At 45.5% G+C, this 25,778-nt stretch overlaps 1 protein-coding gene across 2 annotated transcripts; it reads left to right on the forward strand.

Annotated features, from left to right (window-relative positions):
• Positions 1-3,017: 3,017 nt before the first annotated feature.
• Positions 3,018-25,751, forward strand: aifm2 (AIF family member 2). 2 transcript variants are annotated; one of them, XM_078199307.1, is made up of 9 exons: positions 3,018-3,181; positions 7,325-7,519; positions 14,175-14,290; positions 14,373-14,492; positions 14,625-14,717; positions 17,250-17,358; positions 18,459-18,611; positions 22,325-22,525; positions 25,335-25,751. In XM_078199307.1, the coding sequence occupies exons 2-9, from the start codon at positions 7,345-7,347 to the stop codon at positions 25,487-25,489; spliced, it is 1,122 nt and encodes a 373-aa protein (XP_078055433.1). In that variant the 5' UTR covers positions 3,018-3,181; positions 7,325-7,344; the 3' UTR covers positions 25,490-25,751. The 2 variants fall into 2 exon arrangements, with proteins under 2 accessions (XP_078055433.1, XP_078055434.1); XM_078199308.1 differs by having other exon boundaries at positions 3,142-3,369.
• Positions 25,752-25,778: the final 27 nt, after the last annotated feature.

The following is a 25,778-nucleotide window of genomic DNA, read 5'->3' on the forward strand; positions in this document are numbered from 1 at the left end:
AGATGTTGGCATCTCTAACTGGGCCAACATTTATTGCTCATTTCAGGGGTCATTTAAGAGTCAACCACATTACCGTGGGTCTGGAGTCACTTGGCTGTGGGCCAAGTGTTGGTAAATGGGATTAGGTGGGAGTTCAGGTGCTTCTCGCGTGTTGGTGCAGACTCGATGGGCCAAAAGGCCTCTTCTCCACTGTATGATTCTATGTAGGCCAGACCAGGTAAGGACAATAGATTTCCTTCCCTAAAGGACATTAATGAACATTAGATGAGTGGCGAATTGACTGTTTTGTGACCATCCTGTGGTGGGATTCGAATCTAGGTCTCCAAAGCATTACTCTGGGCCTCTGGATTACTAGATCAGTGACAATAGCACAACACCACTGCCTCCCTCATGATTGTTCTATTGCATTCCAGCAATTCCATTGATTGCTGGTAAACATACGGCCAACTTAATTGCTCTGTCTTTAACAGAGCCCTGAATTAATAGGAAAGAAACAACTTACGCTTATACAGTGCCTTGCTCCATGACAACAGTGACACACTTTAGAAGTACTTTGAAGGCTGGAAAGTGGACATTCTGAGGTTGTAAAAGGCTTCATAGAAATGTTTTTCTTTCCCTTTGTCATTTGGAGCTAAAACTCTTTACAACGGATGGATTATTTTTGGAATGTGATCTCCAGTGTAATCAAGGCAAATGCTGTAGCCAGTCTGCACGCAGCAAGATACCCACAAACATCAAATGAATGAATGAGCTTAGTAGGGTTGATGGGGGAGGAATGTTGGTCAAGGCACCAGTTGAAAACCACACATTTCTTTGAATAATATTGGCTGATTGATTGTCACACGTATTGGGATACAGTGAAAAGTATTGTTTCTTGCGCACTATACAGACAAAAAATAGCGTTCATAGAGTACCTAGGGGAGAAGGAAAGGATAGGGTGGAGAATGTAGTATTGCAGTTACCGATAGGGTGAAGAGAAAGATCAGCTTGATGTGTGATAGGACCATTCAAAAGTCTGATGGCAGCAGGGAAGAAGCTGTTCTTGAGTCGTTCAATACGTGACCTCAGACTTTTGTATCTTTTCCTGAAAGAAGAAGGTGGAAGAGAGAATGTCCGGGGTCCGTGGTGTCCTTTGTCAGGATTATCTCTAAGCAGCTATTGTCCTGACCATTTGGATGTTTTATCCAGCAGGTCAGAAGAACTGTAATGTTGACCATGAACCAGCAGAGGTTAATGCCATGGTCCAACAGAGGTGGTGCCGGGGGGGGGGGGGGGGGGGATCAGGGATCAGCAGTGGATTCAGTTTGTCGGCAGAGAAACGAGAGGCAGTGGGAGACCCAAAAGCAGCAAGCCCAGGGTACTAAAAGAGGTAAATCCACAGGATCAGCGCAAATGACAGGACGATCCAAGGAGCAACTCCAGGGAGGTGAGAAGCACACAAGTTCAGGAGTGACACTGCACAATCCCGCAACAAGTTTCAGATTAAAGTGCAGAATGGGAATGGGGACAGTGATATAAAAATTCAACAAATATATTATCAAGATCATAATTGCCAAAAAATTTCAATAAGATCTTCAACTTATTGTCAAAAGCCTGGAACACCCTTCCTAACAGCACTCTGGGTGTACCTACACCAGATGCACTGCAGTGGTTGAAGGCAGCCAGTCACCACCACCTTATTAGGGGCAATTAGGAATGGGCAATAAGATGCTGCCCTCACTAGGAATGCCCACAACCCACAAATGACAAAAAAAAAATTAGCTTATATTAATATTTATAAAATTGGCTCCTTTAAAACCTCCCTTATAAGACATCATAGTGGCAGAGGGGTCAGCACTGCTGCCTCACAGTGCCAGGGGCCCGGGTACGATTCCAGCCTTGGGTGACTGTGCGGAGTCTGCACGTTCTCCCCGTGTCTGCGTAGGTGTCCTCCGGGTGCTCCAGTTTCCTCCCACAGTCCGAAAGATGTGCTGGTTAGGTGTATTGGCTGTGCTAAATTCTCCCTCAGTGTACCCTAACAGGCGCCGGAGTGTGGCGACTAGGGGATTTTCACAGTAACCCCATTGCAGCATAAGCCTACTTGTGACACTAGTAAATAAACTCAAACTTATCTATGGCAGGCAGATTCAAGTAACAATTTGAGCTGGACAGTATGCTCCATTTTAGCCACATAATCATTTCAGGGTTAATGTAAACCTATTTGTGACACTAATAAATAAACTTTAAATTTAAACAGCCCTCCTCAATAATGCACTGTGAATATAAGTCGTACACAGTGGAATCATAGAAACCCTACAGCACAGAAAGAGGCCATTTGGCCCATCGAGTCTGCACCGACCACAATCCCACCCAGGCCCTACCCCCATATCCCTATATATTTACCCACTAATCCCTCTAACCTACGCATCCCAGGACACTAAGGGCAATTTTAGCATGGCCAATCAACCTAACCCGCACATCTTTGGACTGTGGGAGGAAACCAGAGCACCCGGAGGAAACCCACGCAGACACGAGGAGAATGTGCAAACTCCACACAGACATCTGCCTTAAAGGGCCGCCAATAGATCTAACCCTGGTTCAACTAGTCAGTTGGAGTTAAGTGAGTTTGTAAGTTAGTGCTGAACCTTGAGGTGGTGGCTGGATTGACTTTTCCTGGAAGTGCCCCACACCAAGTGTCACCAGCACCAAGTACTGGGAGAGCTGGCTATAGCAGATTTTTTTTTCAAAAATATATTTTATTCATAGATACTCTGAAATAAACCATTACAGAAGACATTTCCCATCATGACAAACAGTGCAAAAAAGGCCAGTCATATTTACAATACTTTACTGCTCAGTTACAAGACATTACATTCATTACAGTTCAGTTCTTCAAACTATTTACATTCATCACATTTCACTGTGTGCTGTTGTTTTTACAGATTAGCACACAGTTAAACACATAGCAGAATTAGCTGTGGTTAGTTCAGACCTCCCCCTCTTCAAGGGCGTTGGTCCGAAAGCAGTATGCCCGGATCGAATCAGGAGTGAACACTATGCTGGCAGAGTTGTAATTGGGTCCTGGGTGTGTGTGTAAAAGCAAGAGGTAGGAGAGGAGTTTCACGTGATTGAGCAGCGACTGTTTCCCCTCCGGCAGCTCGTGTTTTCAGGCTGCTTAGTGATCACAGGGGCTCCTGGATCGGTGAGTTGTGGCTGCGAGTCGTTTCTGACACCGCGGTCTTGCTTGAACTGTGTCCGCGTTGGTTTCGCAGGTTAGCCGGTGCAAAAGTGCCTCTGCTTCCAGTGAAACTGGCATTACAGGACATTAATTCCTGCGACATCTTTTGAGCGTTTGTATAACTTCTTAAATGCACTAGGGATTGCACTTTGGTAAGTAAGTAAGTTTCAATCAATTTCTAAACGCAAATACAGCAACAATTCCTGCTGTTGTATTGTAGGCAGGATTTTGATGCCCTCCTGTTGGCGATTGGACGCTGTGCCCCAGCAGTCCTGTACAGTCAGAATAATCCCGTTTTAAACACACATTGCACCAGACCAGTTGGGGGGTGTCATTTCTGTGACAGCTCATGTTAAGAGTTGCCAAATCCCCAGGAGTGACCGAGAGTCCCCAGTAATTGAAAGGCAGGCAGTTCTGGATAGAAGGGGGAAAAAATAAAGGGGACAGTAAATTAAAATTGGGTGTTTCTAAATCTTCTTTGAATCCTTTCTTCTTGCTTTAAACACAAAGTCTGAGCTTGGAAAAGGGGCTATTGATTAAAGTTGACATACAGTTTGACAACTGTTCACTTTTTGAATGATGTGGTGGCACAGTGGTTAGAACTGCTGCCTTGCAGTGCCAGGGACCTGGGTTCAATTCTGGCCTTGCGTGACTATGTGGAATTTGTACATTCTCCCTGTGTCTATGTGGCTTTCCTCCAGGTGCTCCAGTTTCCTCCCACAGTCCAAAGATGTGCAGGTGAGGTGGGTTGGCCATGCTAAATTGCTCCTTGGTGTCCCAAGGTCTGTTGGCTAGATGGTAAATGTGTGCTATTACAGGGAAAGGGCAGGGGGGGAGGGAGGGTCTGGGTGGGATGCTGTTTTGGAGAGTCAGTGCAGACTCGATGGGCCTCTTCCTGTTCTTGTCGGGATTGTATAGTTCTGTGGAGTGTGCCATGAGGGTAGACATATTGGTGGTTGAGTGGTGCAGTAAGCCCAATGAGTGGGAGGGAGGGTGTGTGGTTGGTTAGATAATGAAACCTCCAGGAGTGGCTGAAGGGAGAGACCTATTGTTGAAGTTGCCTTGCGCCCATCAGGATGGGGGCAGGGACGCCAAATATCTTTCCAATTTGTCTAGGTCGTCTGAAATTTAGTATTCTTGCATTTGTCCTGATGAGTACAAGATGGAAAAACTTCAGCAATATTCATAGAATCCCTCCATTGCAGAAGGAGGCCATTCGGCCCATCGAGTCTGCACCGACCACAATCCCGCCCAGGCCCTATTACCCGTAACCCCACATATTTATCTTGCTAATCCCCTGACACTAGGTTTAATTTAGTGTGGCCAATCAACCTGACCCGCACATCTTTGGAGTGTGGGAGGAAACTGGAGCACCCGGAGGAAACCCATGCAGACACGGGGAGAACGTGCAGACTCCGCATAGACAGTGACCCGAGGCCAGAATTGAACCCGGGTCCTAGTGCTGTGAGGCAGCAGTGCTAACTAACTAACTACTCTGCCACCGTGCTGCCCATAATGTGTCTCTTTCCAGCAATATACAACCACTGACTGAGTGACTGTCAATTAGAATATTTAGTTTGGTCCAACATAGTAAACTTTGTTTTTCTTTGGTGGGGTCTCCCCTTCAAACCAATCTGTGTGTGTGTGTGGACTGAAATCACCTAGCTGTATCGATAAATCAGAACTGGACTCTTCCTGGTCTAAATGACTCAGCTATTTGGAGTTTTTTTTAATAAGCAGAAAACAGGTAGACAATCGTCAGTCTGGGTGTCTCCTCATGGTTTTGCCCTTGCTCCTCCAATGTCACCAGCAACTAATGGAAACTGAAACATTGCAGAGGAAATTTGCCTGGTCTGGAGCATTTTGGCCATGGGGAGAGGCTGGTTAGGTTGGTGTTGTTTTCTTTGGTTCAGAGAAGGCTTGATTTGAGGCAAATAAAATTGAGGGATGAAGGTTGGATAAGACTTTTTTTCCTCTTGGTAGAGGGGTCAATAACCTGGGGGCATAGATGTAAGGAAAAGGGGATTGGAGGAAAATCTTCTTCACCCAGAGGGTGGTGGGAATCTGGAACTCGCTGCCAGAGAAGCATTTGGATGAACATTTGAAACGCCATGGCATACAAGGCTATGGACCAAGTGCTGGGAAATGGGATTAGAATAGATGGGTGCTTGTCTGCATCAGCCAATATGATGGGCTGAAGGGCCTCTTTCTGTGCTGCGAAAGTCTATGAATGTATTTTAGCAGAGCTACCGTCCTGGGCTAACCTCAAAACTTGGGATGTATTTTGCAGTGACCTCTTTTTTATTTTCCAGAGAGAGAGAGATAGCGGTGTAGTGGTAATGTCACTGGACTAGTGATCCATAGGGCCAGGCTAATGTGCTGGGGACATGGGTTCAAATCCCACCACGGCAGCGAAATTCAATTCACAAATCTGGAATATAAAAGCTAGTTTCAGTAATGGTGATCATGATGGCTATTGTTGTCTGAAAAACCCATCTGGTTCACTAATGTCCTTTAGGGAAGAAATCTGCCATCCTTACCTGGTCAGGCCGACATGTGACTCCAGAGCCACACCAATGTGGTTGACTCCTAACTGCCCTCTGAAATGACCTAACTAACAACTCAGTTCAAGGGCCATTAGGGATGGGCAATAAATGCTGGATTTTGTCAGCGATGCCCACATCACACGAAAGAATACATGTTAAAAACCCTCTTTCCACCTGCTATCTATGGGTTGGGTTGACACATTGGTGATGTCAGGGAGATGTACAGAACGGAGTGATCAGAGTTAGATGCCAGATCTTTCATTTCTCATCTTGTGCATAAATAACTTGGATGCAGTGATAAAATGATGGACATTAGTCAGAATTGTTAATGGATAATCCAGTTTGAACAGAGGTTGCCCACTGTGATATGAAGCCAGCATGTGGGAGGATGAACTAGATGGGTAGAATGGCCACCTCCTCAGTTTTAATCTGGTTAGTCGTGGAGTCATTCCCTTTTCGATACCCCAGTTGCTGATAACTTGTCACGTTGATATGGTGGCTGCAGTGATACGATGTGAAATAACATTCATCAGATTCTCCTGGGTGCATTTCTGAATTGTAAAACTGGCGTTGACTGTGCCTTGCTCAAAGGCCACAGCCTGAGAAATAGTCATGTCACACAGGTGCTTCTCTGTGTTTGGCTGGGTGGCTGGAGTATTCTGTATCGCAGGGTAGACCCCTCTGAGCACAGTCTCTTATCCAGATGTACGCATGTTAACAGAGGTGGAATGGAGGGGGAGGGGGGTGGGGGGAGCAATTAAAGGCCACATCACCCCAAACAGTTTCCAGCTTTGCATCACTGTTTCCAATCCAATTAACAATGGGATCTTGAAACACTATTTTATGCAAACTTGCCTTTGTGAAGTGGAGTCTCCGGACAGTCAATAGTTTGTTTACTCGGCACTAATGTGAGGCACTAAATCTGCCCCCGAGGATTATTTTACCTGGTGCATGTGTGAATTCTCATATGCTGCCAACAGCATTTGTAACAATTCTTGTCTCTTAGCACTGACTGGTGCATGGACATTCCTGACATCAATACAGTTCCTTAGTCCTACGGCCTCTATATATGAGCCAAATGCAGGCAATTGGGACTAGCTTAGTCATTTTTTTAAAATAAGGGTGGCATGGACAAGTTGGGCCAAAGGACCTGTTTCCATGCTGTAAAACTCTATGACCTCGAGTCACACTGACAGCTCCACTCTATATGGGCGGGGGTTTACAGCCTCACTCGTCCCAAAGCCGTACGAATTCCGCCTGAGGTCAATGGACCTTCCCACACTCCGCCCCTCGCCCGCTCCGATTCCCGTGGTGGGCACGTGCAGTTGCTTTTGTTGTGTTTGCGACCTTTGATATAATTAAGTGTTTAGAACAAAGGCTCATTTCTTGATGTTGCAGAACACAACTGGCAGGAGTGGAATTTATTAATACTTAAACCATTGATATGTTTGTGATGTACAGAGGTTATTAATTATAATGTGCATATCAATTACTGGAACATTAGATATTCAAGCAAATGCTCACTTTACCCCCCCCCCCATTTTTGTTTTCCTTTCCCTAGACCCCCTACCCAGAAGAACCATGGGGGGGACAGTATCTGTGGATGAGAGCGTCCACGTCGTGATTGTTGGTGGCGGCTTTGGAGGGATTGCAGCAGGAAATCGGCTGAAGTCGTACAGAGTGCCATTCACGTTGATCGATATCAAAGATGCTTTCCATCACAACCCAGGAGCCCTCAGAGCATCAGTGGAAAGTGGTGCGTTAACAGAAAACTCAGCTGCGGGTTAATTGTGGACTGAACTCAAATGAATTCTGGTATAATGAACCAGCAAACATTTGGAATAAAAGGGGCTGTAGCAACAATTGGCTGAGTCACAGGAAACCGAGTAGTGGTTAATGGTTTTTCAGACTGGAGGAAGTGATGTTCCCCAGGCAGGCGTTAGGACTCCTGCTCTTCCTTATATATATATGTTAATGGGCAGCACGGTGGCACAGTGGTTAGCACTGCTGCCTGACAGCACCAGGGACCTGGGTTCGATTCCCGGCTTGGGTTACTGTCTGTGCGGAGTCTGCACGTTTTCCCCAGTGTCTGCATGGCTTTCCTCCGGGTGCTCCAGTTTCCTCCCACAGTCCAAAGATATGCGGGTTAGGTGCATTGGCCCTGCTAAATTGCCCCTTAATGTCAGGGGGACTAGCTAGGATAAATGCATGGGGTTATGGGGATAGAGCCTGGGTGGGATTGTGGTCAGTGCAGAACAGATGGGCCAAATGGCCTCCTTCTGCACTAGAGGATTCTATGACCTAGACACAGGTGTTCAGGGCCCTAATTCAGCATAGAGGGAGGTGATGACCGAGTGGTATTATCACTAGATTGTTAATCCAGAAACTCAGCTGATGTCCTGGAGACCCGGGTTTGAATTCAGCCACGGCAGATGATGGAATTTTAATTCAATTTAAAAATATCTGGAATTAAGAATCCACTGATGACCATGAAACCATTGCTGATTGTCAGAAAAGCCTGTCTGGTTCATTAATGTTCTTTAGGGAAGGAAATCTGCCTTCCTTATCTGGTCTGGCCTATATGTGATTCCAAGCAATGTGGTTGACTCTCAACTGCTCTCCAAGGGCAACTAGGGATGGGCAATAAATGCTGGCCAGCCAGCAACACCCATGACCCACGAATGAATTTTTAAAAAAATTGCAGAAAATACAAAACTTGGAAGCGTGTGAACTGAGGAGGATAATGTACAATTTCAAAAGGAAGTTGGAATGGGTGGACAAGTGGCAAATGAAATTTAATGCAGAGAAGTGTGAATTGGTTCATTTTGGTAGGAAGAACATGGAGAGACAGTATAAAGGTACAATTCTAAAAGGGGCCTGGGTGTATATGTGCATAAATCTTCAAAGATGCAGGACAAGTTGAGTGGTTAATAAAAACATATTTATCCTCGGTTTTATTAAAAGGCGCATAGTGTACAAAAGCGAGGAAGTTATGTTAAATGTGTATAAAACACTGGTTCAGCTTCAACTGGGGTATCACATTTTTTTCTGGGCACTGTACTTTAGGAATTTGGAGAGGGAGTGCAGAACAGATTCACAACAATGATTTCAGGGATGAGGAACATCAGTTACGTGGATGGTTCGGTGAAAGGAGATTTGATAGAGATATTCAAAATCACGAGGAGTCTGGAAGAGTTGTTGGGGAGATACTGTTTCTACTGGATCAAGATGAAGAGGGCACGGGTTTAAAATTGTTGACAAAAGAAGCACGCAAGGAAAAACACCTTCACACAGCGAGCGGTTAGGATCTGGAATGTCGTGCCTGAGGGTGTGGCAGAAGTAGGTTCAGTTGAGGAACTTGGAAGAGATCTGGATTATCTGAAAAGGAAGAATGTACAGGGCTATGAGGAGAAAGCAGGGAGTGGCGGTGAATTGTTCCTTCAGAGAGCTAGCACAGACATGACGGGCTGAATGGCCTCCTCCTGTGCTGTAACCATTTTGTGATGTGGTTTTTATTTTAACAATTTTCTGTTACGATCCAAGGGATTTTTTTTTTTAACAATGCCAAAGCTAATGAGGCACACAATCCCTGTGGTGCTCATCTCAAAATAGTGACCTTGAAGGTGCGACATTTCATAGGTGTCTTGGAAGAAGGGCATTGATGTTTTGTACACACCCAAAGCATAATTCCGTTCTCATCATGTAACAGAACGCTGGAAGGGTGGACAAGAACAAGAGCAAGGACATCCCCAGAGGAGACGATGTTTGAACAATTGCTTGATGTTTACATTCATGTTGGGAGATTTGAGTGATACGGGAGATACTGTCATTACTAATTGGGATTACTTGCTTCATAAATGCCGTTTGAATTTGTCTGTTTTTGAGCAACTGAGTAATTAACTGCAACGAAACAGCTTGACTAATTTTAATCCACTTGTAAAATTCTGCACCGGTAAGTGTGCTTTGAGAGCCTCTTGTTTTCAATGTCAATAGTTTTGTCTCGCGCAAAATAAACTTTGTTGCACTCCCTCGAAGTGGTGGTGGGGGGGGGGGGGGGGGGGGGTTAAGAGGGGAAGGGACAGCATGGTTAGCACTGCTGCCTCACAGCGCCAGGGACCCGGGTTCAATTCCGGCCTCGGGTCACTGCCTGTGTGGAGTTTGCACATTCTCCCCGTGTCTGCGTGGGTTTCCTCCGGGTGCTCCGGTTTCCTCCCACAGCCTAAAGATGTGCGGGTTAGGTGGATTGGCCATGCTAAATTGACCCTGGTGTCAGGGGGATGAGCAGGGTAAATATTTGAGGTTACGGGAATAGGGCCTGGGTGGGATCATGGTCGGTGCAGACTCGATGGGCCGAATGGCCTCCTTCTGCACTGTAGGGATTCTATGATTCATTGTTGAATGCCTGTATTCATAGGTTGGGCTCCCAGTCGAAAGTACAAGGAAACCAAAACACAGCTGCATGGATGAAGCCCTAGGTTAAATGAACTCTGGGAGGGTGTGGGGAGAGCAGAACTGGCAGCACGGTATTTACATACACCTATAAGTGACCAGAAAAAACGATTGTGAGATCTCTGCATGATTGGCCTGTTTGTTTTCCAATGTGGAGAAAGATGCATTCCAGGATGTGGGGAGTAACTAGTTAGCTCACATCCACCCACCATGGTGTCTGTCGCAGAGTTTGAATAATATTTAACCAAACTTGAAATAATAAAGTTCTGTTAGCTTTAGGATAGTGATGGAAAAGGATGAGTGGTGTCCCAAGGGTAAGGTGTTGGATTGGGGGAAGGCTAACTTTAGTGGGATTAGGCAGAAATTGGCAGCTCTTGATTGGGAGAGGCTGTTTGAGGGTAAATCCACATCTGGCATGTGGGAGTCTTTTAAGGAACAGTTGTTAGGGCTACAGGACAGGCATGTGCCTGTAAAAAAGGATAGGAAGGGTAGGATTCGAGAACCGTGGATAACCAGGGAAATTGAGGGACTGGTCAAAAAGAAAAGAGAGGCGTATGTTAGGTCCAGACAGCTAAAAACGGAGGGAGCTCTGGAGGAGTACAAAGAAAGTAGGAAAGAACTCCAACGGGGAATTAGAAGGGCAAAAAGGGGTCACGAAATGTCCTTGGCAGACAGAATTAAGGAGAATCCCAAGGCATTTTATTCATACGTTAGGAACAAAAGGGTTGTCAGGGAAAAAATCGGACCTCTCAGGGACAAAAGTGGGGAATTATGCTTGGAGCCCAAAGAAGTAGGGGAGATCCTAAATGAATACTTTGCGTCGGTATTCACAAAGGAGAGGGATGTGTTGACTGGGAGTGTCTCGGAGGGGAGTGTTGAACCGTTGGAGAAAATCTCCATTACAAGGGAGGAAGTGTTAGGTTTGTTAGAGAATATAAAGACTGACAAATCCCCAGGGCCTGATGGAATCTATCCAAGGCTGCTCAGGGAGACGAGAGATGAAATCGCTGGGCCTCTGACGCAAATCTTTGTCTCATCACTGGACGCAGGTGAGGTCCCAGAGGATTGGAGGATAGCTAATGTGGTCCTGTTATTTAAGAAGGGTAGGAAGGATCACCCGGGTAATTATAGGCCGGTGAGCTTGACGTCCGTGGTGGGGAAGTTGTTGGAGAAGATTCTTAGAGATAGGATGTATGCGCATTTAGAAAGGAATAAACTCATTAACGATAGTCAGCATGGTTTTGTGAGAGGGAGGTCATGCCTCACTAACCTGGTGGAGTTTTTTGAAGAAGTGACCAGAATGGTTGACGATGGAAGGGCCGTGGATGTCGTCTATATGGACTTTAGTAAAGCATTTGACAAAGTCCCTCATGGTAGGCTGGTGAAAAAGGTTGGATCTCATGGGATAAAGGGGGAGGTGGCGAGATGGGTGGAGAACTGGGTTGGTCACAGAAGACAGAGGGTGGTAGTGGAAGGGTCTTTTTCCGGCTGGAGGCCTGTGACTCGTGGTGTTCCGCAGGGCTCTGTATTGGGACCTCTGCTGTTTGTGATTTATATAAACGATCTGGAAGAAGGTGTAACTGGGGTGATCAGTAAGTTTGCGGACGACACAAAATTGGCAGGACTTGCAGATAGTGAGGAGCATTGTCAGAAGCTACAGAAGGATATAGATAGGCTGGAAATTTGGGCAAAGAAATGGCCGATGGAGTTCAATCCTGATAAATGCGAAGTGATGCATTTTGGTAGAAATAATGTAGGGAGGAGCTATACGATAAATGGCAGAACCATAAAGGGTGTAGATGCGCAGAGGGACCTGGGTGTGCAAGTCCACAGATCCTTGAAGGTGACGTCACAGGTGGAGAAGGTGGTGAAGAAGGCATATGGCATGCTTGCCTTGATAGGACGGGGCATAGAGTATAAAAGTTGGGGTCTGATGTTGCAGATGTATAGAACGTTGGTTCGGCCGCATTTGGAATACTGCGTCCAGTTCTGGTCGCCACACTACCAGAAGGACGTGGAGGCTTTGGAGAGAGTACAGAGGAGGTTTACCAGGATGTTGCCTGGTATGGAGGGGCTTAGTTATGAGGAGAGATTGGGTAAACTGGGGTTGTTCTCCCTGGAAAGACGGAGGATGAGGGGAGACTTAATAGAGGTGTATAAAATTATGAAAGGCATAGATAGGGTGAACGGTGGGAAGCTTTTCCCCAGGTCGGTGGTGACGTTCACGAGGGGTCATAGGTTCAAGGTGAAGGGGGGGAGGTTGAACACAGATATCAGAAGGACATATTTTACACAGAGGGTGGTGGGGGCCTGGAATGCGCTGCCAGGCAAGGTGGTGGAGGCGGACACACTGGGAACGTTTAAGACTTATCTAGATAGCCACATGAACGGAGTGGGAATGGAGGGATATAAAAGAATGGTCTAGTTTGGACCAGGGAGCGGCGTGGGCTTGGAGGGCCGAAGGGCCTGTTCCTGTGCTGTTTTGTTCTTTGTTCGAGCATTGAATACATTTGTATGACACAGGAAATAGTTAACAATACTTTATAAACTGTTTGCCTGAACGTTAAAGTGTTTGCACGAAAGCTTTTCAGCAACAAAAACATTTTTTTTGAATGCAGCAATTTTGACTTGATAAAAATCTCCCAAGGCATTTTGAGGTAAAACATGAAACTGAAACAGGGGTAAGTTTTTCACTCAGAGGGTGGTGGGTGAGTGGAATCGGCTGACGTCGGTGGTGGTGGAGGCAAACTCGTTGGGGTCTTTTAAGAGACTTCTGGATGAGTACATGGGATTTAATGGGATTGAGGGCTATAGATAGGCCTAGAGGTAGGGATATGATCAGCGCAACTTGTGGGCCGAAGGGCCTGTTTGTGCTGTGGCTTTCTATGTTCTATGAAACGCTTGAGGAGATACTAGGGCAAATGGCCAAAAGCTTGATTGAAAAGTAGGTTTTAAGTAGCCTCTTTAAGGAGGAGAGCAAGTTTGAAAGGCAGAGAGGTTTATAGGGCCTAGGCAACTGAAGACCTGGCCATCAATGGCAGAGCAATTAAAATTGGAGCTGCTTAGAAGATAGGAGCAGGACATTTGGCCTCAGGCTAAAGGGACGATCCTTTTAAAACAGATGAGGAATGTTTTCAGCCAGAGTGGTGAATCTGTGGAACTCTTTGCCGCACAAGGCTGTGGAGGCCAGGTCATTGAGTGTCTTTAAGACAGAGATAGGTTCTTGATTAATAAGGGGATCAGGGGTTATGGGGGGGAAAAGGCAGGAGAATGGGGATGAGAAAAATATCAGCCATGATTGAATGGCGGAGCAGACTCGATGGGCCGAGTGGCCTAATTCTGCTCCTATGCCTTACGGTCTATAGGTTGTGGGGCTGGAGAAAAAGTAAAGTTTATTTATTAGTCACAAGTAAGGCTTACATTAACACTGCAATGAAATTACTGTGAAATTCCCCTAGTCGCCACACTCCGCCGCCTGTTTGGGTCAGTGCACCTAACCAACACGTCTTTCAGGCTGTGGGAGGAAACCGGAGCCACCCGGAGGAAACCCACGCAGACACGGGGAGAACGTGCAAACTCCACATAGACAGTGACCCAAGTCGGGAATCGAATCCAGGTGCCTGGCGCTGTGAGGCAGCAGTGCTAACCACTGTGCCGAGAAGATTACAGGGAGACAAGGTCATGGAGGGATTTAAAAACAAGGATGGGAATGTTGCAATTAAAGATGTTGGTCAGCATTTACCATTTTGACTTCAGCTTTGAACAGCGAGTATGACGTCCCAATTTCAAGAGCAGACTATTGTTGACTCTCAACGTGCACACCAATTTGTAGGTTCATGGATATGACCAGAAATGCTGCAGTGGTTACAATTTCTTGCCCAATGGGGGCATGAATCTTTTACTTGGAAGATGCATTCTAACTCTCACAACATCGTACTCCAGTGTTGCCTTCCTTTCATCAGGGTTTGCAAAGAAAACATTCATACCATTCGCAAAAACGTTTGCAGAGAACTTCAAGCAAGGAAAGGTCGTTGATATTGATAGAGAAAAACAGGATGTTATTTTAGAAAGTGGAGAGGTAAGCATTGCATTGTTTCGGAAAAATAATTCCTATTGACCTTTAAGGTCCATATCACAGCACGCTGCTTTTATTTTTCAAGATCATACATTTCTCCCACCTCATTTTGGCAACTGGTAGCTCTGGACCATTCCCTGGAAAATTTGCGGAAGCAGTTACGATGGAGAATGCCATTCAGATGTACGAAGATCTGGTTGAAAAGGTAATGCTCTGTGGCAGGCAGGTAAAATGTGTTCTTTTTTAAATGATCCTTGTTAAATCTGTAATTTCCACTCTGGCTGTTCCGTAGGGATTCCTGTACTCTTGTTAAATTAATTCTTGTGTGTTCACACAGGTTCAAGAAGCTCAGAGAGTTGTTGTAATTGGAGGTGGATCTGCTGGGGTGGAAATGGCAGCAGAAATCAAAACCGATTACCCTGCCAAGGAGGTATGTAGCAGTGATTGTCCTGTGCATGGACTAAGGTTGCCGTTGCATGCTATCATACAAGTTGCTCTTTGGGGTAAAAATCACATTTTTCATAGAATCACTACAGTGCAGAAGGAGGCCATTCGGCCCATCAAGTCTGCAGCAACCACAATCCCACCCAGGCCCTTTCCCCGTAACCTCATGCATTTACCCTAGCTTGTGCCTCCCCTTAACACTAAGGGGTAAGTTAGCATGGCCAATCCACCTAACTCGCACACCTTTGGATTGTGGGAGGAACCCGGAGGAAACCCATGCAGACACGGGGAGAATGTACAAACTCCACACAGGCAGTGACCCAAGCCAGGAATCGAACCCTCCGGGGTTCCTGGCGCTGTGAGGCAACAGTGCTAGCCACTGTGCCACCATGCCGCCCCAAATAACCCTGTAGAGATGCCGGGGATTGAACCTGGGCCCTCGTATACATGCAAAGCATGCGCTCTACCACTGAGCTACACTCCCTACACATCCCCAGAGCGTAGCTGTTCTGTGATGCATTGAAGACAAATCGCAGTGTAAGTCTGTTTCATTCCAACATTTTGCATCCAAGTTCCACTGAGTTGAGTTACTGAATCGGATTGTCTTCAAGGTGCTGGAGGTCAAATATCATAGAAACATAGAAAACTACAGCACAAAACAGGCCCTTCGGCCCCACAAGTTGTGCCGAACATATCCCTACCTTTTAGGCCTACCTATAACCCTCCATCCTATTAAGTCCCATGTACTCATCCAGGAGTCTCTTAAAAGACCCTATTGAGTTTGCCTCCACCACCACTGATGGCAGCCGATTCCACTCGCCCACCACCCTCTGTGTGAAAAACTTCCCCCTAACATTTCTCCTGTACCTACCCCCCAGCACCTTAAACCTGTGTCTTCTCGTAGCAGACATTTCCACCCTGGGAAAAAGCCTCTGAGAGTCCACCCGATCTATGCCTCTCAACATCTTATATACCTCTATTGGGTCTCCTCTCATCCTACGTCTCTCCAAGGAGAAAAGACTGAGCTCCCTCAGCCTATCCTCATAAGGCATGCCACTCAATCCAGGCAACATCGTTGTAAATCTCCTCTGCACCCTTTCAATCTTTTCCACATCGTGGATCATCGTGATCCAGGATCATCCTGGATCCTCCCTCTGGGCGCTGATTGACTTTCCTGAAGTCTGTTTACCCTAAAGATTTAATTCATTTTGGGGCCCAAGATAGCCTAATTTCAGTATCTTATTTAACTTATCTGAAATTCCCCCTTAATAAAAAAATATTCAAATATCACCAGCGTCTCGGTATGTTAAAGCAATTTCTAAATATATAAATCTTCCTGGTATTATTTTGGATTGTTAATGGTTAAGTGGGGATGTCTTGTGCTGCCGTGGGTAGTGTCTCTGCCTCTGAGCTTGAAGCTCTCGAGTTCAAGTCCCATGCCGGAATTTGATGGCCAAGGAAGGTGTCAATAATGCAGCCAAACAGGTTGAGTATCAGCCTATAATTTCGCCCAACGCACCCCAGTAGCTGACGGTATGATCGGGAGAGACTCCTGGTCAGCCATGTGATGGAAAGAAAATTGGAGCCTCTACCATCACTCATGGATCCACTCTGCAACATGCGTGTAAAAGATGTTGCCATAGCAACTTGGACTCTTTGAAGGGTCAATTGGTTCAGAACCGTAGGGAGCATAGCACAAAGGAGGTCACTTTGTCCATTGTGACTCAGCTGACCTGGGTTATTCACCTTATCTATGCCCCTAATAATTTTATAAACCACTAAGGTCACCCCTCATCCTCTGACACTCCTTCACTCTTTTTTTACCAGCCTATTATGTTCATGCTTTTATAGTAATAAATAGGTAATTCAATGGACTTCATTCTCAGTTCAGCCCATTAAAGGGGATGGCACAGTGGTTAGCACTGCTGCCTCACAGCGCCAGGGACCCAGGTTCAATTCCTGCCTTGGATGACTGTGTGGAGTTTGTACATTCTCCCTGTGTCTGTGTGGGTTTCCTCCGGGTGCTGCGGTTTCCTTCCACAGTCCAAAGATGTGCAGGTTAGGTTGATTGGCCATGATAAATTGACCCTTCGTGTCAGGGGGATTAGCTAGGGTAAATACGTGGGGTTATGGGATAGGGTCTGGGTGAGATTGTTCCCAGTGCAGGCTCGATGGGCCAAATGGCCTCCTTCTGCACTGTAGGGATTGTATGACTCTTTTTTTTTAAACTACCCAAATAGTCCTGGTGCTCACTCTTTCTCCAAAGCTTCAATAATTTCTTTTTGAGTATATATTCAATTACTTTTTCGTAAGTTACTAGTGAATCTGACTCCTCCACTTTTTCGGGCAGTGCATTTTGAATGCTTTGCACATGAACCCAAGAGAAAGAAAAATGTTAAACTTCCGAGCCAGTGTAACTGGTTAGATTGGCCGAACATTTTCTGGCACTTTATGTAATCTGCTAGGATGCCTTATTTACAGCTAAATACATTCTTCCACAATGCTTTTTCCTTTTTAGGTAACGTTGATCCACTCAAGGATTGCTTTGGCTGATGTCCAGCTCTTACCCAGTGTAAGGCAAGGGTTGAGGGATATCCTCCTGCAGAAAGGAGTCATACTGCAGTTAGGTATGGTGCCATTAAGACTAGCAATGTGCAACTTCTAAAAGGGACAAAGGCCCTTTGACTTTTTTTTAGTGGGGGACAATCATTTACATTTTGGAGGAGAGGTGGTGTTTAAATTCTGTGCTTCTGGTACCCTTTGCTGTCCTGTTTATTGTCATGATTGTATATAAATCTGACACTTAGGGTGGAGGTGTGGGGGGCAATTGTACCAAGAATGCTAAATGAGCATGGAAACGGGAGACATTTGCGCCCATTATTTCAGCGAGCTTTGAAACACGATCTTATGTCACTTAGTGCCAAAAAAAGAGGCAAAGTGAGATTCACGCCAGTAGGGGAAGTGGACGGAGTCTAGTTTCACCAGAAAGCCAGCTGCTCACTCTGGAGTGCGCTATTGTGCGTGTGCAGATCTCTGTGTTCTGTGCAACAGAACAGTGAGATCTCTGTCCCATCCACCCCACACCCGGATATTGCCCCGATATCCACCCTGTTGCTGGTGACCATATGATGGGACTTGCTAATTATATGGAAATGATTATTTAAATCAGCCCCGTGCCCTTCCTGGGCTGAGGCTGATCACGTCGACAATCCAGGGCCGGCGAGAAACCGGGCGCAAATCCAGTTTTTTTTTTTTGCCTCTTCCACGATCTTACTGGCTCACCATGCTGATCGAACGACGTCGCGAGTCGGTAAGATTCCGCCCCTCCCCCCCCCCCCCCACCGCCCCCGGTCTGTGCCCTCAAATTGCAGCAAGTGTTTGAAATGCACAGCACTTCCATTGGACTCTGAAAGAAAGAAAATATCACTTAATATTTCTGGTGTTGACTCTTTCTCCAGAATCTGTTTCCAACAGAAGCTTACCTGCGTCAACGTTTCTGTTTTGGAGTCAGTTGTTGGGACTGAACTGGATTATGTCCTTTCCCCATCTGCAGCCTGACTTGCTTCCCAGAAGGTTCAGTCCACCTTGTACTTGCTTGACCCCTGACCTTGCCTGGTTTGGCCGCTGGTCCTGTGGACCTCTGACCCTCCCGGTGATACGTTATATCGCTCCTGAGAACTGCTCCTTCGACATTGCAATTGGATGATCATGTTCTTTTCCCAAATAGGGCAGAAAGTCATTAACCTGCAAGACCTGGTGATGAATGAAAAGCAGAGCGATATGAAAGTAGTGACTGACAAAGGGCTGGAAATCCTTACGGACATGGTCATCTGTTGCACTGGAATAAGGATCAACACTTCAGCATATTCAAATGCTTTTAGTAAGTTCTATTTCTAACCCATTTGATTAAGGTGCTGCTCTTTCATGTCCACAATGATGGAAAGCAATGGTTAAGATAATAATCAGGGGATGACACTATTGCATTAGAGCTCCAACAGTAATTGTATTCAAGATTAACATGTTTCATTTCACATCACAGGAACTTGCAGACAGTTTGGCTCCTCTACATTACCAAGAGCTGTTAGTTCATAGAATCCCCTCAGTGCAGAAGGAGGCCATTCGACCCATCAAGTCTGCACCGATCACAATCCCACCCAGGCCCCACCCCCAATCCCCTCAAGGTTAGGGTGAAATTAAGGATGGCCAATCAACGGTGGCACAGTGGTTAGCACTGCTGCCTCACAGCGCCAGAGACCCGGGTTCGATTCCCGGACTGTGCAGAGTTTGCGCATTCTCCCTGTGTGGGTTTCCTCCGGGTGCTCTGGTTTCCTCCCACACTCCAAAGATGTGCGGGTTAAGTTGATTGGCCATGCTAAGTGTCAGGAGGTTAGTAGGGTTATGGGGGTAGGGATGGGTGAGATTGTGGTCGGTGCAGACTCAATGGGCCGAATGACCTCCTTCTGCACTGTAGGGATTCTATTCTATGAACCTAACCCACACATCTTTGGGGTCCTTGGAACTCGCAGTGTTAACTCTGTTTCTCTCTCCTCAGATGCTGCCAGACCTGCTGAGCTTTTCCAGCATTTTCTGGTTTTACTTTTGGATTTGCAGCATCTGCAGTATTTTGCTTGTATTATCAATTTTTATTCCAGCCCAACCATGAATATTCAATTCATTGATGCCTTTGTAAACTGTGTGAAGACATAGAATTGTCAACTTGCCCTCACTTTATGTAAAACAGAAGGAGTCAATGCTCATTCCTACCACTTGCCCTGTCACAAAATGTCCAATAGGATTTAAAAATGACCACCCAAAGCGGTGCCCACCAATGTGGCTCGCTGATTAGGAACGTACAGATTTTGCCCAAATTTCAAATGGCTCTAACTGTAGTTCATTGGTCTAGGGGTATAATCCTCGCTTTGGGTGTGGCAATTAGCGAGAGGTCCTGGTTCAAATCCCGGGCGAGCCCTATACTGTCGTTTCCTATTGGGGCAGCACGGTGGCACAGTGGTTAGCGCTGCTGCCTCACAGCGCCAGGAACCCAGGTTCGATTCCCGGCTTGGGTCACCGTCAGTGTGGAGTTTGCACGTTCTCCCCATGTCTGCGTGGGTTTCCTCCGTGTGCTCCGGTTTCCTCCCACAGTCCAAAGATGTGTGGGTTAGGTGGATTGGCCATGATAAATTGACCTTGGGTTTGAGGGGATTAGCAGGGTGAATGTGTGGGGTTACAGGGATAGGGTGGGATTGTAGTCCATGCAGGCTCGATGGGCTGAATGGCCTCCTTCTGTACTGTAGGAATTCTGTGATTCTAATCTGTGTTTAATTAGATTACAGGACACGGGACATGGTACAATGGAGGAAGTGATTTCATGGGTATATGGGGTGGCACAGTGGTTAGCAATGCTGTCTCGTAGGGCCAGGGACCCGGGTTTGATTCCCGTCTTGGGTCACTGTCTGTGTGGAGTTTGCACATTTCACCCCATGTCTGTGTGAGTTTCCTCCGGGTGCTCCGGTTTCCTCCCACAGTCCAAAGATGTGCAGGTTGGGTGCATTGGCCATGACAAATCAACCCTAGTTTTGGGCGGGATTGGCTTGGTAAATGCATGGAGTTATGGGTATAGGGCCTGGGTAGGATTGTGGTCGGTACAGACTCGATGGGCTGAAAGGCCTCCTTCTGTACTGTCGGGATTCTGATTCTAATCGGTGTTTAATTAGATTACAGAATACATGAGAGTTTGGGGACGATGGAGAAAATGATTTCATGGGTATATATATTTGCAGACTTCAATGTGTGCATGGAAAGGATTCTGTCTAACCTTTTTGTGAAGTAGAGGTTAGCCCTCTTAAAGCACCTTTTTATCGTCTTCCTTCCCCACTGATTGTTTTGTGACCTTCCATTTCATCCTTCTCTCAGGGTAACTGGATCTTTTTATTCATGTATTGAAGGCTCTTTTGACCTGTGTTCCTTAAATGAATATCTGGGCCATGAACAGCTGGATGGAATTCTCAGTAAAATGAGAGCTCTTCTGTGCCTGGGTGCTGTTATGTTCCGATTGCTAGGCAACCCTCTTCCATCTATTCATTACTAAAAGCAGAAGATTCTGGTTCATCCTCAGATGGTGAGGGGGGGGGAAACGATGTTGACATTTCCAGTTGATAACCTTCCAGAACCGACTAAAGGTCATCAATCAGCCTGTGTTGGCCTGCATTTTTTTTTTTTGCCGTGCTAATAATGGCAAAACTGTCCGCACTTGCCATAATGACTCCGGGAGTGAGTCTGCTGACAGTGCAGAGTAGCAGTGAAGATGTTGTTAGTCAGTCAATGCTCTTCAATAAGGTGTACAGCTGAAGACTCCCAGAAATAGTGAATAAACGCTTCAAAAACCTGAAAAAAGTTGCACCTTGTTGAATGATGTGTATCTGAATTTTGAATAGTCTGCCTAACTTCATAATTACTGCTAAACACCCCAAAAAGGACCCGAAAAGCTGATTTATGTATTTGAAAAATGTCCGTTTTTTTGCACAATTAACAATTCCACATATTTTAAAAGCTATATATTTTCTTTCTTCAATAAAGTCTGCTTATCTTTAATTTAGCTTCTTTAGGACCAATTCTCTGACAGAATATCTTACTCAGGCCCTCTTTTTTTTTTTCCCCCCCATCCTATCTCTGTAACCCCACATATTTCCCTTGGCCAATCCATCTGTTTCACATCCTTTCCCCTATGGGGCGGCACAGTGGTTAACACAGCTGCCTCACAGTGCCAGGGAGCCAGGTTCGATTCCCAGCTTGGGTAACTGTCCATGTGGAGTTCTCCCTGTGTCTGCATTGGTTTCCTCTGGGTGCTCTGATTTCCTCCCACCGTCCAAAAGACGTGCAGGTTAGGTAGATAGGGTCAGTTTAGCATGGCCATAGTGTCAGAGGTACTAGCTAGGGTAAATGCATGGGATTATGGGGTTATTGGGATAAGGCCTGGGTGGGATTGTGGTCGGTGCAGACTCTGTCATAGAATCCCTATAGTGCAGGAGGAGGCCATTCTGCCCATCAAACCAAGTGCCATTTCTACTCCATGAGCTTTCAGTCTGTTAACAAAAGGTCTATCACAGGACCACATTGGGTGTGACCTATTTATGTCCCACTGAGAAGCTAATCATGAGCTCATAATTTAATATTGGGTATCACTGGCAAGGGCTGCTCTGTTGAGATAATGGTTCAAAATTCCCCACATCGAAGTGAACTGCTGCCTCCAATTTGTGTGGCCCCCTTTTTAAGTTAAAATGCCATTTTGTCAGCTGTATTTCACCCAATTCACAGCATTTTTCTGCAGTCTGTATAAGAAATATTACTCTGAGCAAGGAATTTGGTAATGTCACCCCTCTTTGGTTAAGAGAAACTTCAAAAGAAACCTTTTTGTAATCTAGATTTTGACATCTAAGTGGGGAGAGTTCTAATTTATCTGAAAATAGACTTCCTGTTAACTCCTCTGTTTGAGGTAAGATGTAACTACATTGCTCCTTCATGATGCGAAGTAAAGCGTGATCTGTGCATGTCTTAGAAACTGGAAATGTAAATTTTATGTTACTGTTTTCACAGAAAACCAGCTTGCTGAGGACGGTGCCTTATTAGTCAATGAGTATCTACAAGTCGATGGGATGGAAAATGTTTATGCGATAGGAGATTGTGCCCATGTGAAGGAGCCTAAAATGGCTTATCATGCGGGACTCCATGGTGTGGTCGCTGTGGATAATATTATCAACAGCCTTGGCAAAAAGGGTCTCAAAGTTTACAAACCAGGTAGAGATTTTTCAGTCTCGGATAATTTCAGGAAGTTGTTCTGATGATTTCAAAAAGGAAATCAGAGTTTGACAGGACAGGTTTTTAAAAAAAAATTCCACCCACTGTTTAAACTGCTTTCCTCCTCCATTCACCCATGCGCACAACTTCCAAGATGAATATTAAGTTTGCTTGCCTCAATAACTGCTAGAAGAGGCAAGGAAGTAACTGAATACGTTCTTGTTTTTGCCTACCTCTAGTGAGGAGGTCCTGCTGTGGCATAGTGGTGTTACCACTGGACTAGCGATCCAGGGTAATACTCTGTGCTCTCCGTTTCGAATCCCGCCACAGTAGATGGTGGAATTTGAATTCAATAAAATAACTGGAATTAAAAGTCTAATGATGACAGTGAAACCATTGTCAATTGTCGTAAAAACCCATCTGGTTCACTAATGTCCTTTTAGGGAAGGAAATCTGCCATCCTTACCTGGCCTGACCTACATGTGACTCCAGAGCCACAGCAATGTGGTTGACTCTCAAATGCCCTCTGAAATGGAGGGCAGTTAAGGATGGGCAAGAAATGCTGGCCCAGCCAGCGACGCTCACATTCCGTAAATTAATTTTTTTTTAAAATGTTCTGAGAAGATGGGAGCCAGGCACAATCGTAGCAGCAATGTGCAGTGATCCTTTTGGCACATTTGGGAATATATCCGTTGACTACAAGAGAGCTGTTATTGAGATGATGGATTTGCCAGACTCAATTCAGTTGACACTGCACAATAACTTCACACAGCAAGACGAATTCCACCTCCTTTAGTTATATTTCTCTTCTCTCAAACCCATTAATCTATGGTATAGTATGACATAGGACAGCAGTGACAAAGAAGGAAAAAGATCATTAGATCTGCAGCTAATATTCAACCACCTGTGCTTTAATTGAGTGATCTCATAGAACCACTACTCTTGAATAATTAGCATGCAGGATGGGGGAAAGGGGAGAAACGGTTGTGAGGTATTACAGATGGCCTTTCTGTCTGTCTTTGCCCTGGCGCCTGAATTATTCAGCTGTCATGTACAGTGCATAATCTTGAAGAATAAAGTAGAGGTGATAGCGGGGGGGGGACAACTCTAAGACTCTAGTCTGCTGCATCACATGTAGTGGGATGGGACTTGCACTGGATCCCTGACACATGGTGTTTTTAACCTTAACCATCCAAGGAGATGCTGAACAGAATCCAAGGCTGCTTTGAAGATAGGTGGGATGATAACTTGGGGACGTGCATCCTTCCACTCTTGTGCATTCGCACAAGGTCAGGTGCGAGTTGTAATTGGAGACTTGGGCAAGAATTGTATTTGGAGTGGGGATATGTCAACTTGACCCATTATTTTGATCCATCAAACACCTGAGATCACAATTCATCACCCCAGTCATAGGATCACTACAGTACAGATGGAAGCCATTCAGCCCATCGAGTCTGTATTGACCACAATTTCACCCAGTCACACTGTAATAGCTGCACAAGCAGCTATTATATTTATTTTAAAGGAGACAGGGGTGCATAATAAAACGCATATTAAATGCTGTAATGGCGGTGCTGCAGTTATGTAGCAATGTGTGAACATAATATGGAACCAATGTGGCATCGGGTGCATTGAATGCTGTCTCTGAAGTTTAAACTGACCATGGTTTGTCTATAAAAACAGCATTAAAGATAGAGACCTACAAAGCAGAAAATGTTTCCATAATGGCTCAAAATTGTACCAGTGGTTTGTGTAAACTGTTTTCTTAATTGCTGATCGCTTTTCGTCATTCTTTCCGCGTTTGCTTCTACTCAATTGATAATATCCTACCTGGTGGTGGAATATCTGCAGGAAAGGACAACTACAGGGGTGGCATGGTGCCCAGCACTGCTGCCTCACAGTGCCAGGGACCCGGGTTCGATTCCCGGCTTGGTGGGTCATTGTCTGTGCGAAGTCTGCACATTCTCCCCGTGTCTGCATGGGTTTTCTCCTCCAGTTGCTCTGGTTTCCTCCCACACTCCAAAGATGTGTGGGTTAGGTAGATTGGCCATAATAAACTGCCTCTTAGTGTCAGGGGGATTAGCAGGATAAATACATAGGGGTGACGGGGAAAGGCCTGGGTGGGATTGTTGGCCCTTTTAGTGTCAGGGAGACTAGTAGGGTAAATACGTGGGGGATAGGGCCTGGGTGGGATTGTTGTTGGTGCAGGCTTCATGGGCCAAATGGCCTCCTTGTGCACTGCAGTGATTCTATGGTTCTATACAGTCCATAAACATTTTGTTTGGACTTGGATCTAAGTTGCGCCAGTGCAAAGATCACAGCTCATTTGAAAGCTGTCATCCATTGGTCTTGGGTTTACCAAATCAGACTTTACAGCAACATCCTCAAGATGGCATCAATATAATTAAGCCAATAATTGCTCCAGAACATGCAGTGAAAGTACTCTATACCAACATGACTTTGAGGTAGGTGGGGTGGCTAAGTCACACTAGTTGCATACATTGGGTGTTGGAGCAGGCACATTTGTGTACACGGTACTGTTCCAGTTTTCAGATGCAGTCTGTATCCTGTGTGTAATAAACTTGCTGTCACCACAATGGGCTAGGTAGCACCTCTACAGCATTAACTTGGCTTTTTAACCATGTGAGCTGCTCTCTGTTTTGCTGTTTTTATCTTGACCTTCATGTTGGCCAGTTACGGTGGATCTGTCTGCTTTCCCCTGCATGTTTCAGAGCAGGAGATGGATAATGGAAGTTTTTTTCTTTTTGTTAATAGCTGCTTTTTAGCTTGGTATTTCTTGTCTCCCTAGGTTCCCTGACTATGCTATTGTCAATGGGTCGGAACGATGGAATTGGTCAGATCTATGGTTGGCATGTTGGAAAATTAATTGTCGTCACGGCCAAAAGCAAAGATCTCCTAGTTTGGAAAAGCTGGAAAGAAATGGGCCAAAGTGCACCCCATTGATTGCCTTTCTCCCACTTTGGGGTGTGCCTGATTTAGTATTTTTTAAATGTATATTTAACCTTTTCAAATATGAACTATTGTTTGCTGTAAATTTGTAAATTACTTTCAAGTAGAAATGATGGAACTGAAACAGAATATGCTGACAAAAATAACATACCACATCGGTGCTTTATATGCAAGCAGAAAAGCAAATGCAATCCTGTCTGTTACCTGATGCTTTTAAAACTTAATTATTGCAAACAATAAACAGAATTTTCAAGCACTGCCTAGTATTGGTTTATCAAGAATG

This window comes from Mustelus asterias, chromosome 28 (genome assembly GCF_964213995.1).
Source record: "Mustelus asterias chromosome 28, sMusAst1.hap1.1, whole genome shotgun sequence".
Lineage (NCBI taxonomy): Eukaryota > Metazoa > Chordata > Chondrichthyes > Carcharhiniformes > Triakidae > Mustelus > Mustelus asterias.

Excerpts from the sequence above, each read along its gene's own strand:
- aifm2 (XM_078199307.1), top strand. The coding sequence starts at position 7,345 with ATGGGGGGGACAGTATCTGTGGATGAGAGCGTCCACGTCGTGATTGTT. Across the intron at positions 7,520-14,174 it reads CAGAGCATCAGTGGAAAGTG|GGTTTGCAAAGAAAACATTC; the intron begins GTGCGTTAACAG and ends TCCTTTCATCAG. Across the intron at positions 18,612-22,324 it reads AGCATATTCAAATGCTTTTA|AAAACCAGCTTGCTGAGGAC; the intron begins GTAAGTTCTATT and ends CTGTTTTCACAG.